Source organism: Lepidothrix coronata, unplaced genomic scaffold, assembly GCF_001604755.1.
Source record: "Lepidothrix coronata isolate B3197 unplaced genomic scaffold, Lepidothrix_coronata-1.0 Scaffold29, whole genome shotgun sequence".
Lineage (NCBI taxonomy): Eukaryota > Metazoa > Chordata > Aves > Passeriformes > Pipridae > Lepidothrix > Lepidothrix coronata.
The window spans coordinates 3,079,354-3,097,350 of NW_016690209.1; the positions used below are offsets into that span (position 1 = coordinate 3,079,354).

The 17,997-nt window shown below is 44.9% G+C and overlaps 1 protein-coding gene across 4 annotated transcripts in view; it reads right to left on the reverse strand.

Annotated features, from left to right (window-relative positions):
• DIS3L2 (DIS3 like 3'-5' exoribonuclease 2) overlaps positions 1-17,997 on the reverse strand; it is a 183,488-nt gene that overhangs the window by 46,209 nt on the left and 119,282 nt on the right. For all 4 annotated transcript variants that reach the window (XM_017810780.1, XM_017810782.1, XM_017810783.1 and 1 more), the window contains one exon: positions 16,213-16,446. In XM_017810780.1, the coding sequence (XP_017666269.1) occupies positions 16,213-16,446 (234 nt within the window). The remainder of the gene's footprint in view (positions 1-16,212; positions 16,447-17,997) is intronic.

Here is a 17,997-nt window from a genome sequence, read left to right on the forward strand (position 1 = left end):
ACTTGGCTCTGCTATTTTGTGAGAGCCCACAGTCAGTAGGGAACAGCATTGCAGAAGTTGGCAGCTCCCAAAGGGAGGGCAGATCCAGCACCTGATGGATGCCAGCGACAGAGCACACGGCAGTGGTTACCTGAAGGAGGACATGACACTGTGCTGTCTTCAAATGCCTCAAGTCACAGGGAGATGCAAGGTAAGAGCTGTGGGTGCAGATGTCTCTGTATGTAGCAGGAGGAAAAATGGTTTGGTGTCTTTTACTGCACCTGACTACAGCACAACTTTCCCCCACCCCATGAGCTCTGGAAGATGCTGCTACACATTTTACAAATCAGCCTATCTTGTGTCTTCTCTATGACTATTGTGTGCCTTCCCGTAACGTGCCCAGTCTTTGTCACTGCTGTTGGGAGGATACACGGAGCCAAGGGCAGATCAAACATAGCAAATCCTATTTTCTTAAGTTTGTTAATGTTAACTGCTTCCCCTGCTAAGCCACTAATGGAGCTGTGAGAATCCAGGAGCACAGATTAATTCAGCACCCAGGTACTGCCTCATGCCTGGAGGGATTTCCGTAGAGTCGCACTGAAGACAGATGAAAGCTTGTAATACCCTCCATACAAGAGATAAACCCATTAAAATATGAACAGCCCCTGTGCCACAGCGATAAGAGCTCTGCCAGGTAACAAGAGAGATCACAACAGTATTTCTAGGTTGTTATATCTGCCATTAAACCGGAGCTGGCACTATGAAGACTCAGAATACCCTGATCACACCGTGCTGATCTCAGTTTGACAGACACGCCATTCTCCCCCATCCCTTGGGGTGATGCTATGAAATACCTGGCAGTCCTGAAGTCCAGGCCTACCACTGCTGACTCCAGCTTTGCTCATTCTCTGGGGATAATCTGGACTTTCTTGCAGCATGTTACAACCTGCCAGGAGTGCAGGCAGCTGCGCTGTGTCCTTGGCCAAACCTTTTCCTCTGACACTGTTAGCAGCACGGAGATGGGAAGGCATCTCCTGCCATACACACTCAGCCCACTGTCTTCTGCAGAGCATCTTCTCAAACACTGCATGCCAGAAAACACCATTCTTCACCCCACCATGGCAGTGCTGACTCCCTCCTCCCCAGGCAGAGGTGGGTGCCATGACCTCCTTTCTCTTACTTCAGCAAATCTCATGGCGTGTCTAAGCACGGTTGCTCAGTGCACAAGCAGGAGATCTGAAGCTTTCCAAGGACATCCCTGCCCATTCCCATGGACAGCAAGAGCTGCTGCTGTTAGCATAACCACGGGGCTCCCCTGGGAAGGGGCTGGCTGTGGCTCAGTTGAATTCCTCTGGCAACGACCTGCTCCTGCTCACACTTTCCTAGGGACCCCGCAGCTCCTCTGTCACAGAGAAAGAAGGAAGCAGGAGTGGATGGGGGCCAGGAGACTTGTCTCAGCGCCCCCGCTGGCAGCGGGACGGGCACCCTGCCCTCCAGCTAACCCACAGCCAGCTGTCCTACTCCAGCTCCAACACGGCTGCGCTTCAGCAGAGAAGCAATTTCTGCATGTAGGCGCTTCAGAAAGGGCTCTGGCAAGGTTCACGCTGAAAAGGTGAGGTGTAAACTGTAAAGCATTTTTTCAGGGCCAAATTGATGTCAGAGTCCATGACGCTGCTGTCAATCCCTGGGTTGGAGTGTGAGGGGTAGGATCAGTGATCTTCTTCCAACGTTAATGCACAGCAGGCTGTTACAACTCTCTGTTCCACATTGCTATTTAACATATGTAAGGGGCTCGACATGGTTTATGTTCAGTAGCTGTGGTTTCCAAGCAGTATTGCATTTCTTCAAAATGAATATACATAATATTTGAAAACTATTTTTAAAACCAGTCACAAACCTGCAATCTTCTACGTCATCACTCCTTCTTCCTATCAAACCCAAAACACAGCAGTCACAGAAGATCAGTGAGATGCGTGAGAATTTGGCTGTAAGGATCTCGTGTGTGCACGTGCATACACACACACACAGAGGGAAATTCAAAGCTGTAATTCAGGTACAATCCATGTTTAAGGTTTCAAAGACATCCAGGATATAGTCCACTGTTAAGAGTTGTGGGTACCAGCACACTGTATGCAGAGCAAGACAATCTAAGAGCTGAACCAAAGCATAAGGTGGTTTATTTAACAATCTGCCTCAGCAAGTGTAAGGTTTCCTGCCCCTGGGACTTCAGCTTACTAGCAACCTGATCATGTATCATCCTAAAATCTCATCACAGCCTTCACTTGCCAGGACTATTCCCATCCACTCCTAAAGCAAGTCACAACACAACTGAATCTCAAATTCCCATTTTTATATATCCCTCCACATGGCAGCATCAGCTGGGGCAGGGAAATCTTGGAAAAATCTTCAGAAATTATCCTTAAAAGACATTCTGCAGAGCCCCACTCCCTAGAAATGTCTGACTCCCATGGAGCACAGCAGCTCTTGCAGAGCTCTCTGGTTTTTGCAGTAGTCTTGCATAAATCAGGCTTTCCAGTTCCCCAGCTTGAGGGACCTGAGGCTTTGTTGGGTTAATTTTGTCCAGTCAGCCCTGGAATAGGAGTTGTCCATACCAAAGTGGTAAGTTTTAAAGGCAGAAACCAACATCATATTTTACAGAGACAGTCAAGTTCTTAAAATTAGTTATTTATTCCAACAATATTAAAAGGAGACACACTGCTTTCCCCGTCATTTTTCCATTCGTAGTATTTTGTTGGTTTTTTTTAAACTCATGAGCCTAATCCTTAATTTCTCCATGGAAAAGCTGGAAGAAAAAGATCACAGAGAAGAAGGATCAGCCTGCTAGAGCATCCACTGCGCTTGCTCTCCCTTTGGAGAGGTTGCTGAGTTTGTGGTTGAGATTATATTTTTAAAATACATTCTGAAAGTAAATAAATAAATAAAAATATCTCCAGGCATCAGTATTAGCTTGTGAAGGAGATCCAGACAATGCACAGGAGGCTAGAAAGGAGCCAGTAAATTCTAAGAGCGTAGAACGGGAGAGGGGATTAAGCCTGGTGATTAAATTAGGCGATGCATGAATACATTCCAATGCACAACATCACTCAAGCACTGGACAAAACATATGGCAACAATGGAAAGCACTGCCCACGAGGTCACCTTTAATATGATTAGCCATGGACGCCTGAAAGGAGATCTCCCAAGTACCAGTGTGCTAACCCTCCTTTGAGCACCCTGTGAAAGCCTTTGAGGCTCCGTGAACCCGGCAAAAAAGGCTGCTGAGTGTTAAGGGATGTGCCCAAGTCCATTGAAAGAAGGACAAAAAAAAAAAAAAGAGCCCTGAGGCCGGGCAGGCGCACTGAGAGTAGTTTTTGTTCCCCTGCTCGCAGGGCACCGGCAGGAGCCGTCCCCAGGGTGTCCTGCCTGACAGCTGGGTCACCACACGGGCTCTCCTGTTCCGCGTGGACTTTTCAACTCCGCTGGCCCACATTCACCGGCACGGCTCGCCCCTTTGAAGGGGGAGAAAGCGCCTCATCCATCACTGACACGAAGGCAGTTAATTCACTTCTTTACAACTGGAAAGGCTTTTGCTGTGAGCAGGAGGGAGTGCAGGAAGAGTAATGAAATACAAAAGGGAGCCAAATGATGCTTTCCTCTGCTAGACGCCAGTGCTGGCAGCGCTTGCTGCTGGCACAGCCCATGGTGGGTGAAAGGAGACTCTTTTGTGGTATGCCATTAGCTACTTCCAAGGCCCCAGTTCATGTTTACCACAGCCACTGTGTTACTTCACTTGGTATTTTTTTCCAGTCCTGTTGATCGTACTGCAGAACTGACCAAGTCCGTTTGGAAGCCTCTCTCACAGAAAGCAGAAACAAATTGCTTTTTTGAAAAGATTTTTTTTTTCTTCTCTTCTCTAAACCAAACCTCACACTGCTTTCCATAAACCCAACCTAAGGCTGACATCCCCACTTAAAACTGAAAAGCAAAGATCCCTGCTATGCTTTACCCACACTGGTTGTCACCCAGCCACACCACTCGTCCCTGGAGATGCCACCAGGGACATCAAGCTGTGCTGCCTGGACTGCACAAGAGGGCATCTCACACCATAGCATTGCTCTGCAGCCCCATCCAGTAAAACCCTATCACAATGCAGCCAGCAGGTTGTCCTGTGGACTGTAACGGGAAGGAACACTCAGTGACATCAAAGATAATCTCGTGTGAGTCACCTTGCATGACGACCTTGCCATAATCAGGTGAGCCCTTCAGACTGCTGAACTCTACCCCAGAGGACCTTGACACTCAGTTCCTAGCACAGTTTCTGCAGGCTTTTAGTATTTCAGATTCCAGGCAATGACTAACTGGGAACACGTGAGGGACAGGCCCAAAGGCAACTTCTTTCACACACTTTGCATCTGCATGGCTGGAGGGTGAAAGTCATGGAGATAACCCCAGGAGGAACTCACTCTGGCTACACAGGTCTCAGCAGCTACGAAGCAACAACAAACTTGATGCAGGACTGCCACCAGCTGAGCTCTTGATACTGCCAGGAAAACGAAAGGATCATCTCCTAGAGCCCTTTCTAGTTTTACATTTCCAGGATGCCATAATTGCAGCTCAAGTCTTGCAACAGCACACCCCAGGCACTGCACTGTCACAGCTAACATTCAATAAGCTGGGAGATTCCTACCCTCTCATACCACAGACTCACCTTGGATCCTTCTAATAGATCTCTTAGACTCTCATGGGATCTGTCAAGACTGAAGATCAAGCCGGTTTCTAATGAGACAAAATAGACCAGGCAGCTGCTGGTCTAGAACACTAGTTCTAAAAGCACTGGAGGCAGCAGCTCCACGAAGGAGGGTATTATTTTTCTTTACTTCAGACAAACAAAAAACCCTTCCCCAAACATAACTCTTTCACAATAAAAATTAATGAGGGTTGGAAGAAAAGCCTGTGGTGGCACCCATTTCTTGGCTGCTTAAGCTGTTTGCAGCAGCAAGTCTTCCTCCTCTGAATTATGTTTTGTACCCATCGCTGTGCTACCAGTTTTACAAAGGCTACTTGTAGCAAAACCACTGATCCTGGGTCCCAAGCAAGGGTCCTAAGCAAGCTACAGCAACCTGTCAAACAGCAAGAGGAGGGATGATCCAGGTCTGGCAGCATACCAAGCCAAGGAAGTCAGTGTACTTTCCTGAAGGGATGACACCCAGGTGATGTTACTTTGCCCAACTGCTTGGGGGATATGGCAAGTCCTCTCTCCCCTGCAGAGCCCAGGTGAGGATGGTAGCTGTGAACTCGAAAGGTGGCCATGGAGTTCACCTCAGAGGAGTATCCATTTCTACCTACTAAGTTGGCACAAGAGCAGCTTTAACACACCTCTGTCTGCAGCATTTCTTCATCCCAAAAAGCATGTACAACATCCTGTTGGTCCTGGCATGTGGAGACCAACTGACTTCTGTTCTGGGCCTGACCTAGGGAAACTCCATTTAGACACCATATTTCTATCTGGCATCTCCCAGTCTTCATTGTCTGCTCAGTCTTTATCTTAAAACTCCTGGGACTCTGAGCAATAGCATTCCTCCAGCATAGAGAACCTCGGAGGGTTTAATGCTGGTTTGCACTCTTTTAAGGAAAGACACATCTGTCTGCTGTCACAGCCAGTCTTTAAACTGATTTCAAGGAAACTCTATAAACTCTTGAGAATTTGAAAAGAGATGACCAAATTGCAAAAGGATTTCAAGGTTGGTCCCCAAGGGTAAAGGCTATTTGTCAGCAGCTCCCCCTGGCACAATGTTATGGATCCATCAATACACCTACCTCTTACTCCTACCTAAACATGAGAAACCAGTAACTCCCCAGCTCATTCAACCACCTCTGTGCTACCCACTGTCTTCTTAAAGAAAAAAACAAACCTACAGAGAAAGGCAATGCAAGCACAGTATTAAAGACTATCAACCATCACTTTCAGTAATGTTTGAAAATAATAGAAAACAGAGAGCTGAAGTGAGAATTCAAAACCTCAAAGTAATTTCAACCATACATACATGAGAAGAGAAAAGTTTATACATGATGCAACAGAAAAAATGACTCACTTTCTGAAATGCCAAAGCCTGTTTTAGTTCATTCTGCCTTCTATACCTGCTAAACACATCACCAACCCAGAAATCATTTAATAAATTGCATTTTTTTAAAATCCCGTTTTAGCTATTTAAGCATTTTATTTCCTAGTATTGTGGGTCAGCTTCTACTCTAACATGCTAATCAGAAGTAAAGTGCTTGCTGGATCAGTGGGATTTTTTCTCAGAAAAACAAGGAGAGTCTTGAGATTAAAACAGAGACCTTGAAATTGAGGTGAAACTGCAACGATAAAGCTAATGCAAAACCTCCCATTGACTCATGAGACTGCAAATTTCTCAGCATTGCCATGAGACACCCAATAAGCTACAGCTCTGCATGCCCCAGGTTCTGCAGGATCAGATGGATCAAACCCATGGGGGCCAGTTTACTTCAATTGTCAAGGAAGACATAAATTAAATTTTGTTGTATTTGGGCTAGGTTGTTTTTTGTTTTTTTGTTTTTTTTTTTTAAACAAGCATCATTGCCTGCTTGGTTAGTTTGTATTTCTGTGACAGAAACAAGTTTTTCAAGTCCAGTTAAAGGAATTACCCACAAAACCCCTTCCCAGGGATTTTGCGTGGCTGGTTTCTTACAGTGTCTCGAGTCCCTCACACCACTCTAGTCCAACGAACTCGTGACGCTACTTTCTCGCTACCTCTCGTACAGTTTTCATGTGACCATCAATTTAATGACAGCCCATCACAGATGGGCAGTGGACTGTGCCCAGCTTAGTTGGTCGCTAATTAGCACAAATGCAAGATATCTGCTATCAGCTGAGATCCAAGCCGGGAACGTGCTTCCTTCAGAGGGCAAAGTTTAATAGTGCTGGCGGGTTTAAGGTGCAGACAACACAACAACTTGTGAATACTCATCTTTGGGGACAGATGGGTGTTTGTGCCTTAAGATGGAAGCAGGAAGCACCAGGGAATCACAGTGTCTCCCACAAACAAACGAAGCACTGCACAAAGGAGGAGGACTTTTTCAAATCTCAGCTATGGACAAATCTCAGAAACAAGTGGAATGTGGACCAACAACTTTATCTGAGATGTCATGCTTCAAGCTCCCATTTTATGCAATTCCATATTTAGGGGAAATCCATACTCTGAACTATGTTAGTTTGCTTAAAAATCTTCCCTGTTACCCTGTGAAGATGCAGAAAAGGGCAAGATAAATGATCCAGACTACTAAAGACAGACTCAAAGCCACTCGCTTTCAAAACAAACCCAAGAGGTTGCTCAACAAAATGTACTCCAAATGAATCACTGCAAACTTTAGCAGGGCATATAATTTCAGAAGATGTAAGCTTGAACTTGGAATGTTTAAAGATAAATCCACAAGTGGACTTAAGCAGGCGTTGGCTTTCTCAGATGGGACAGAATCAGCTCCATCCTCAGCTCAGCTGTTGGTATCTTGGATAAGGCTTTTGTAGTCTCATTTCAGAGGGCTGTGAAAACCACAGGTGCTTTCTGAGCTTCTTTGTACTTCAGCATCCGTATGCTATGGATCGCAAAAGATAAAACATCCCAGGACTCAGAAGGAGTGATCCTGCCCAGAAACACCTGATAAAATGAATTGTGGTCATGGAAAGCAAGAATTTTTTCCCTTCTCACTTTGGAATTGAAATGAGAAATCACAGAACTGTAATGTCTGAATCTTTCATCTCCTTCCAAACATTGTCTTTTGTCATTATACAATTAGCCTTTCTTCCATATACCACTGGGTGAAACCGAAATGGCTCTGACAAAGAGCTGCTACATCTTCACCTATGGCAGACTGATCATATTTGAAGTTACATCACTCAACACCAAGTGACTCCATCTAAAGAGGATGATGGATTAGCCATGCAGTCAACTATAATTAATACCTGAAAAAAACCCTTGTCAAGCCTCTGTTCAAATACGTGATAAACAGAATCTGGAACAACAAGAGACTTTCTGATGACGTCTGTTCATCACCAGGGAAGAAAAACACCATCAATTGGAGGGCAAGACTCTCAGTGCAAGGACTGTTTCTTCAGCAGAAAATGTAAAACTAGAATTTCCTCCAAACACTCACCCTACTTGCACCTCTACACAAACACATGTTTTTCTAGAGTTTATCTATCTTTCTATCAGAGACACTGAAGAACCAGTTTGTTTCTGCTTCATTAAGAACCAGTTCTTCCATCCTGAATCTCTTTCAATATAGCCAGCAGAAGCCACTAATTCTCTCCCTACCAACCTCAAAAATACCAGTGAGTGGCTTGCTCAGCTGGATCAAGCACTGAATCCTCTGTTCACCTGAGCTATCAGCTTCATGTTTGGGACACATTCCATCACACTAAGCCACCACCTGCCACAGATGACCTCTCTTTCCCCTAGAAATGCTATTTGGTGCTCTCTGAGGTCCCTGTGTGCAGGTGACTCCAGGCAGCCACAAGCAAGGGCAAGATCCATCTGTGTCCAGCTAATCCAGGAAACCAAGAGATGTGTACTTCATGTGTGAATTTGGAGTACTTGCAAACACCTTCAACCTTCCTTGCAGGTCAGCATGTGATGATTTCCAGCTCACCCCCCTTCTACAATGGTTGGAAGGTCTGATGATGTACTGCCTACTGCAACTCTGTCCCATGCAAGCAACAGAGACTTCCATGGGATAGTAGCCCATTGTCTTGATCCTGGCACACATGGGTAAAGCCTGAGATCTGAAAAGACTGGAGAGAGAGGCCACTTGTGAAACACACCAATTGCTTCTGCATTGCAGAGACGTGCTGGCCACAGTTCAGCCCTCTGTGCTGATGTGCCTTGGTTCTCTGCTCTGCACTGTGAGACGCATCCCCTGGGGACAGGGACGAAAAAACCCCATGTCCTTAAATGGGCCAGCAATACACAGCAGAAACAGAAAAGCAAGTTTTTATTCAAAAGCTGTCAGTAATAAACGTGAGAGGAAGAGAATGGTCAGCCTTGGCCTAAGGTGCTGGATTTGGTCTGGTAATCAGACCTGCCAGCTCTGCCACCAACATACCATGTGAGCACAGGCAAGTGCTTCACCTCTTCATGCCATACCCACTGTCTGGAAGGATGGAGCTCTGATACCCTCTGATACTTGCTCTTAGGCTAGCAGATGAAAGAACAACTGACACTGTTGCTGTGTCAAACAGCATCTCAAAATTAAACCATAAGAGCTGTTTTTTATGGAGAATTTTCTCAGCTTGCAGGTCTGTGTAGATTTAATAAAACTCAAGGGTTAAGCTGTGTTTGTTTAGAAGAAAACCACTCGTACATCACCAGAGGACTTGAATATCTGAGCTAGTGGCTGGAATACTTAGTCCAGGAAGAATAAAGTCATAATCCACTCTTGCATTACTGATGGTAAATTAATGCCAGAGCACCACTGTGTGGGGAGCTCCTTCCTGGCTGTGCTTGCCCAGACATCTGGCTGCAGTGGCTCCCAGCACGATGCTCCACAGCCGAGCCCTGTACTCCAGCGTCTGACCCTCCCCTCCTGCCGGAGCCAGCTCGACCACTTCACCACCTGCTCCTGCTGGGACACAGCTGCTCAGCTCTAAAAGAACGATCGGGGAGCGGCGGGACATGTGCGAGGACATCAATCCTACTCACACCCCTGGGAAGACTTCATTAAAATCCCAGGGCAAAAGATTAGATTCAGAGAGGTTTCCACTTCAAAATCCTAATTTAATCAAAATACTTCAAAACCTACTGGCAGTGCAAACATCTCCATGCGAGCAGAGGGATGCTCAGCCAACACTCATCCCCTCCATAACACGATCCTGCAATGCCTTCGTCCTGCATAGATCCTCAAACTGCCCGACCTGAGCCGTCACCTGCTTATGACAACAACAGTGATACCTCACATTTGCCTGTCAAGTACCATGTTCCTCTGTGGTACTGTAGGAAAGACATGCTGAAAATCATTCCTACTTTGCTGACGCACCTTTGCACGTGCATTTCAGTTACTCCTGTAAGGAAAGGCAGCATCCACCAGTAGGAAGCTGTGGCCTCAGATGCTCGTTTTGACATATTAACTGGGACTATGCAAAAGACATCAAATCCCCAAAGGAAATTAATCTCCAAATACATCCAACATTCCCCCAGCTGCCTTATGTATCACACAGTATAAGCAACTGTCCATAATGATAGTATAGCACCTGCTGTCCCCATTCTGGGTTTCAGTGATGTCTCTTTAGCCAGACATCAAAGAGAAAGAGCAGACAATGGTGGAATTGTGATAGGAAGTGAATAGTGAAAGCTCCTTGTCAGTCTGAGTTTCCATTTATCTTACAGCACTGTACATACAGCCCACCCTGCCTCTGCTGTCACATTCATGCACAGTTGCTGTAATGGCCTCTTTAGGGAGGTATCATGGCAGTTTTCAGGATTTTATAAATGGGCCTTTGGGATTTTCTCCTGGGCAAAAGCAAGTGCACAAGCAGGTACACACCTCAATCTATCCTGAGGGAACCAAATCCAAGGTGAATTTGGCACCAACGTCACATCCTAGGCGATGAACACCATGACTTTCTCTTTGAGACTGGCCAAGAGATGCAGCCAAGAGTCAGGGGCTGGAGCAAAGCCATTTACTCCTCCCCAGAAAGGTGCATGCACTAAGAGTATGCAGGGGTAGCATATACAGCAGCCATGGACAGAAAACCTAAGCATCACTTCAGGGACTACTCAATCCAGGGTGACCTTTCTGCCCCAAAAGCATTTTAATACATACGTTCAGATCATGCTATTAGGGCAAACATAGGCACACTCAGTGAACTGAGCTCTATGCAGTACTATAGCCCTTTGCTGTCCCATGTAAACAGTTCTCCCAACCAAAAGGGTCTTCCATTCATTTACTAATATATTGTATTTTGCACACAATGGCTGTTTAACCAGGGTAGAAATATTTATTACTTTCACGTAGCAAGAACAAAAGACCTGAATACTTACTATACAGATACGAGGCAGGAAATATGACAAAACAATTTGCCATAATTATTTCCAGCAGTTGCTCATATTGGAAAATTTTAATAGTGATAGTAATTAATCTGTGGTTCTTGGGATTTCCAATTAAACAGCATTAGCAGGAGCAACTGTCTAAAAATACGTGTTTCTGTCCTATCCCATTAGCCACAACTAAATATGAAATTTCGCAACATACAGTGTCACATCCTGCATGTACAGTGTCCTCCCTCCTCCTTGTTTTCCATGTGAATGGCTTGAGCTGTTTGCATCAAGTAGTCAGAGTTGGTTCTGAGAGCTTCAAAAGCTGTACAGAGCTGGTTACTATATCCAGTGTGCCATATACCTGAGTGGTTTGGAGCTGGCACTCTGCACAGTCTGGTGTTTGTTTGGGATCTTTGCACTTGTTTCCCTATGTTTCCTGAGGCAGAAATGCTCTACAACTTGAGGATTTCCATCAGCCTTAAAGAAACAAAGCAATTCTCAAAGATCACTGGTCTTGTCCCCAGCAGCCATGGGACAGGATCAATGGCAAGGTCTCTGGTGTGCTACAGAGTTACAATAACACCATTTTTACTACCTCTAAGTTATTAAAAATAATAGAGACCCACAGTGAACAGCAACCCTTGCTCAGATGATAAGACAGTGGCAAGGTACACAGGCTGGGAGCAAGCAGAAGTGAGACCATTTCACTACCAATTCAACCCTTATATTTGTGTAATATTCTCATCTTTGCCATTTTTGTCCTTTTATTCCTTCCCTTTTCACATACACCTGCAAAGCTGAATGTCTGCTTTGCAGAAAACAAGGAGAGAAGCTATTCTACCAAATGATTCAGTGTCATTAAGTGGTCTAATGCAGATGCACTTTGGGTTGTTCTCGCAAAGAACTCTGGTCAATGCTGATGTTTTGAGCACCCAGGTATAAGTGTGCTGGCAAAGACAGAATCACCGGCACAACAAAAGGCATTGCTCAACTCACAGACAGTTGTCATAGAGACAGATCAGCATCCCGGGGTATTCTCATTTTAAATACGCACAGAAATCCTTTTTAACCTGTCTTCCTGTAGGCATCCATCCTCGTGATTCATTTATAAACTGCTGAGGCCAAAAAGAGAACCATTTATCAGAACGTCTCCTCTAGGCAGGCTGGAGCTAAGGAGCTTTTCTGCAAACTTCATGGTTTTTGTTGAAAGCAAGTTTCTATCTGATTCTCTGGCTACTGTTTCTAAAAGCTGTGGGTTGGGGAAGCAATCCAGCTTCCAAGTAACCTGGCCAGGAAAAAAAAGAAAAGCTGTGGGTTGTACTCACTTTGCTTTTTAAACCAGGTCAGATCTCTGCTCCAGTTTAGAGAGCGGGTGCACCAGGAGCTGTGAGAGGACAGCACAGGGGTGGTATTTCACAGCCCTGGGCAGGGAGGAGGTCTGGGGGGGGAAGACAATACTGTAGATATCTGAACATTTTTTTCTTAAAGTCACATACAAGGCCTCTTACCTTTACATCTAAAAGCTGCAGCTCTGAATGAGAAAGAAAAGAAATACATTAATTTCTGTCTGTGTGGACAAAGTTTCATAAGCTCCTTAGCCACTGAAGGTGAAAGTCTTTAAACCTCTAAAATTCAGCACATCTGCTATTTGGAACTAGGGAGCACAGGAAATCATGTTCTAGGGAAAAAGTCCCAGAAGGGGCCTATGGGGACAACTGGATCCCATGGAACGACTGATGTGTGGTTCTGGTTGCACCCATGGTCCAATGCAGCAGGATTCCCTGCAATCCCATCAGGATTACCAGACCTCTGCAGAGGCATGAAAGGAACTGAGGAGGGGAGCAAGGAGGGGGCTGCAGGTATGAAGGTTGCCGTGCCAGGACTAAACTGAAGCACGAATTAGAAAATACACAGCCCCAAAGAGACACATATATACTGACACCAAACCCACAAATCCTAAGCTTTCCAGACTGTATGCTATCTCCATAATGTCTCAAGGTCTTCTGTGCGACCCAGATATATGATTCCTAAGTTATTAAAAGAAATAATATATTCCTCTCATCTGTTGAACTACAGAGATCCCTTCTTCTAAAATTGCTGCTAAAAGATAAAACCATGGGCAAGCAGATGCCACTCTCACATCAGGTCATAAAAATTCAGCAGTGACATTCAAACAGAAAACATTCCCCTCACCACAGCACAGCCAGCCTGACACTGCTGCATCCTACTGGAGCCATCCTGTGTCAGGACCAAAGAACTCCCTTGGCCAACCAGTATTTCTGCTATTACAAATATATGCCCATGAATGGATTCATCTGAGAGATGTTCTTTGTTTTGGGGAATAAATCCTAAATTACATGGATAGTGTAGGGAACAAAACAGGTGTTCAGGCTAGAGGCCCTGAAACAGCTACTCAGCCAGAAGCCTCAGAGATAACACTGGAGATAGTATGGGGGAGACCAATATCATTCCAAAGAGAAAACTGAAGCAGACAGGGAGAGCACCAGCCCAAGGCCACCACAGCCAGTGGCAAAGGAAGATGGGAGATTCTTTCCCCCATGATTTTCTTCATACCAACAGGAAGCACATGAGCACCTCACAGTGAAAAATGGCATGGTGGAAGGAAGAAAAAAAGCTGTCACTGTTCAATCAGGAGTGATCCCATGGTAGAACTCTCAAACGTAATGCAATGTATAGGAAGAGGGCTCACATCCCTTGGAAAAAAAAAAAGCACAGGAGTCATTCACGCTCAGCCATCCCCTCCCATAAGACTGTGGGATGATCATTTCCTTCACTCACATATTTATTTGGAATTTGATAATTCATTGCCCCTAGTTTCCTGCTGGAGTTTGTCTTTCATTGTTCAAGATTTACATTACTCAACAGGAAATCAGTGAGAGGTCCAGTGATTAGAAAGGTGTGTTTCCCATTCACACCCACCCTTGCTTGCTCACTCGGGGCTGGAAGTGGGAAACGGTGTACAGCTGTGTCCATGGGAACTCAGGGAATTGGGGGAGCAAAAGCAGAGGGAGTTATCCCATTTTATTAAAAGATACAGATTGCTTTGTCTGGCCATATGCTGCTGGCCATGTCCACAAATCAATCCCTCACACACTGTTCATACTCAGGCCTTACAGCAACTACTTTCTCCACAGGCTGGGGAGGGTGTAGTTTATCAAAACACAACTATCAGGGCAGTACTTGAAAAGAGTAAGTATGGTGAAAGTGTCCCTTGATCTAAAATATGCTTCCTTCTCAAAGACTATTACTTTGACACTCTTGCCAAGGGAGAGAGATTCTGCACAGACTTAAAGTGCCACTTGTGAGATATAACTCAGTTTATCACAGTGTTTAGGAATTAGGCTGAGCAAGAATCAGCCCTCTCTGGTGCCCTTAGCCGTGGCTTTTAACCCCGATCTCACAAATGATGCTCCAATATGTTCTCTTTAATGGCTCCTCTGTAGCTGCACAGAGCAAAACAAAACACTGCTAATCTTTTATGGGGTATCACTGGAACAGGATGCTACCCTGGCTAAATCCCCCATCGGAAATGTCACAGCTGTTTTAAAACCTATGTCCCCCAAAGTCAGTTTGATAACAGGTACTCAACTCAGGGTTACATGGTGACTGCTCAGCACTACACTGTAACAGTGACATGGAATGCAGCAAGTGAACTTCCTGGGCCACAGGTCCCAGCCACAACGGACTGGATTTCCAACCTAGACACTTTCAAGGCTTCCCAGTTAGCTCATCCAATGCAAAGGCTGGGTCTTTTATGTTCCTTCAGAATTCAGAGTGTGCTTGGAAAAAAAGGCCCAGCTTATTCGCCATTGTATGCTAAACCTCAGACAGGGAAGTCTCTGTTCCAAAAGAGGTTAAGGAAAGTCCAAAGTGGAAGTTTGATTTCCAAAAATGATTTTAATATAATTTTAAGAATGACTATTTCCTTTGAGCAAGGAGGGACCTAAGCAAATGCCCTTGCTTCAGGCTCACTGGTGTGCCACACCAAGCCCCCAAGACGTCCTACAACAGATGTAGGCAAGATAGCCCCCAGACACCACAATGCCTATGCCAGAAATTTTATCCTAAAGTAAAATCCCAGTCTCCTCTAGTGCAACTGAAGATACACATGTGTCATTTTGTCCATTTTAGACATGGGGGAAAGCACATTGCCTCCTCTTCATGGCAGCTCTGCCAGAATAACCCACATGCTCTGTCGGGGAAGAACACAGATCACAGACACTTCTTGCTCCTGTTGCTCAACAATGATTTCTCTAAAATTAGACCTTTCCTGCAACTGGAGACAACAACACAATGCTGAGTAAAAGGGAAAAGTTACAACGTATGTCTTCCATATAACAGTCCTGTTTACCCCTCTTACATAGCTTCTTTCTCAGTAATAACCTTATATTGACTCATGCTCATTTTGCAAAATGAAACAATAGAGCTTCCTTATGTTAAGAGATTATTTTGTCTCCTGCTCAGGAAGACCACTGGGTTCTACAAATTACTGGAACCTCCCATCCAAAAAAACTATCAGAAGCCACCTCAGAGCAGCTAAACATCATATGCAAAAGTATTTTTGCTGTGATAGCCTAAAACATCTGGACTTCCTTGTAAAATAGAAATGACACATACCACAACTGATACAAGATTATTTAAATCACCCCAGACAGAAAACCTCCCCACTAGCATTTCTTTCCCTGAAACACACCCAACACTTATAAGTATTATCTTAGATAACAGTTAGCCATTTTCCCAGCACAGAAAACTGCTATGAAAGCTGTGGAAAACAAGAGTATTGCAAGCACAGAAATAAATGTGGAGGATGAGCCTTTCACAGTGAAATGTGCACTAAGGATATCTGAACTGCATGATAATGAACGACACCGTCATGATTTGTTTTACTTACCCAGTCCAGCACGGTTTTAGGATTTTGAAAAATGCTGAAAGATGGACCACTCCTTAAAAAACAGGGATTTTTTCTTTTAATCCTACTTAACTTAGTGCTTTTGGTACATAATTTGATGCCTCTGTTAAGAAGGCATTGGCACCCAAACCTGCCTTTCTAATCCACCCTTAACTTTACCCTTTGAAGTTTTAGACTGATTGGGAAATTCTTAGGGGGTACAAGGTGAAATTGCTCCAGTGGAGTGGGAGCCCCCTAAGGGGCTGCACTCACCTGGTCTAAGTGCAGGGCACCATCAGCGAAGCGCTGCTTGCGGAGGTTCTGGGCAATTCGATGCAGGTTCAGCACAGCTTCCTGGATCTCAGCTATTGAGTGCTGAGGTGAGACAGGGGGCAGTTCTTCAGGTGATAACACCTTCCCAGGGCTTTCAATCATAATCTGTGCATGCTCGTAGCTTAGCTTCACGCAGGAGCAGATGACTGTCCGCCCAAACCACTCATCAAGGATCTGCAAAATTGGAAAGTGTAAATCGATCTGAGGACTCATTCTTCCAGTGCACGAAAGCTTGGGAAGTTGTACAAACCCTGGAAGGAATGACACCAGACCTCACCACTGCCTGTGATCTCCAAGAGAAGATCTTGTCCTACTGAGACCTTCAGGCCTTTTGCCCATATAGGTTGTGTAACGTTGAGTAACATGCACATGGGTGTAATATATAACAATACATTGTGCATATACATAGGGAACTGCTTGGATCTCCCTTCTTTACCTTATTTCCCTCCTTCACAGAGCCCAAAGAACTACAGCCAATCCAGAACTTGAAATCAGTCCGTTGAGTCAAAGGTTACCAGGTTGCAGGAGTGGCAACAGGCAGATACCCACATGCCAGATCTCCTACCTAAAACATGGCAGAATGAATTCCACCACTTCAATTAAAGTGTGGCCACCAGGGTACGAGGGGCTGGCCTTAAAATACACTGTTTTCAGGAGTACTGCAAGAATCTCAGTGTATGACTTGCACTTGTGAAAGTACCTGAGTAGGACTTTGGTGGATCTGGAGGAGAGATAAAGAGTCACTGATCCCTTGTTTCTCTAAACATGTTTATGGTCCTAGGCCCAAACTCAAGCCAGGAACCTTTCTGGGCTTCCAAACTATTTTGGAATCGAAAGGAAAATATTCTATAAATTGCTTATAACACTCTTTTATTTTAAATCAGAAGTCACTCAATTTTAAACTCCCTAACAGAATACCAATGTAGAAGTAGCAATTCAGAATTATGTCTTAAAAGAGAAAGAAAAATCTATTTTCAGCTGAGATATAGAAAAGAATTCAACAGCTCATCAAGCCAGTGAGAAAGCACAGAAGGACATGGGCAGAAGGCTCTTCACAAAAGTCAAGAGCATTGGCATGAGGGCTCTGGAGAGAGATGCAGTCTCTGATAAACCATTCAAAGCACAAGTGCTCAGAGAATGATTGGAGAATTACAATTCTCCCTTAGCTACAAGTGCCACCTCACCCCTTCATCAGCACAACAGGACAAGGTAAATTCTGCAAGTGACAGTGCCCAGGGAGAACAGCCAGATCTCTGTGAAAGCCTCATCAAGGACATGGCTTCAGAAAGACAAACTCTCTGCTTAGCAGCAAAGGACTGATCCCAAAAATACCCTTGCTGCCTCACAGAATATATACTGTGCTGTATAACTCTGCAGATCAGAGCTCTGAAAGTCACAGGGCATTTAAGCTCATTTCTAATTCAAAAGTGCTCTAACAGTGGAGATGCAGCAAGTGGCATCTTGCAATGTAAAGTGCTCTGACCCTCAGCTCATGGTTATTCTGTGTGTGTCCCTTCCTCTAAGCCAAGGAGAAAGAAAGGAAGAGAAAGCCACAAAGCTGAACAGAGGTGCTGTGACGGTGCTGGCAGCACCTCCTCTGTGCTCTGCTGCATCCCATTAAATGTGGTTCAGCTTCTTGTGGTGATGGGGGATGCATATGTGGTAGGTCAGCAACATCTGATGAAATCTGCTGGACCCAAGAAATCTCCTGATATTAAGCAAACA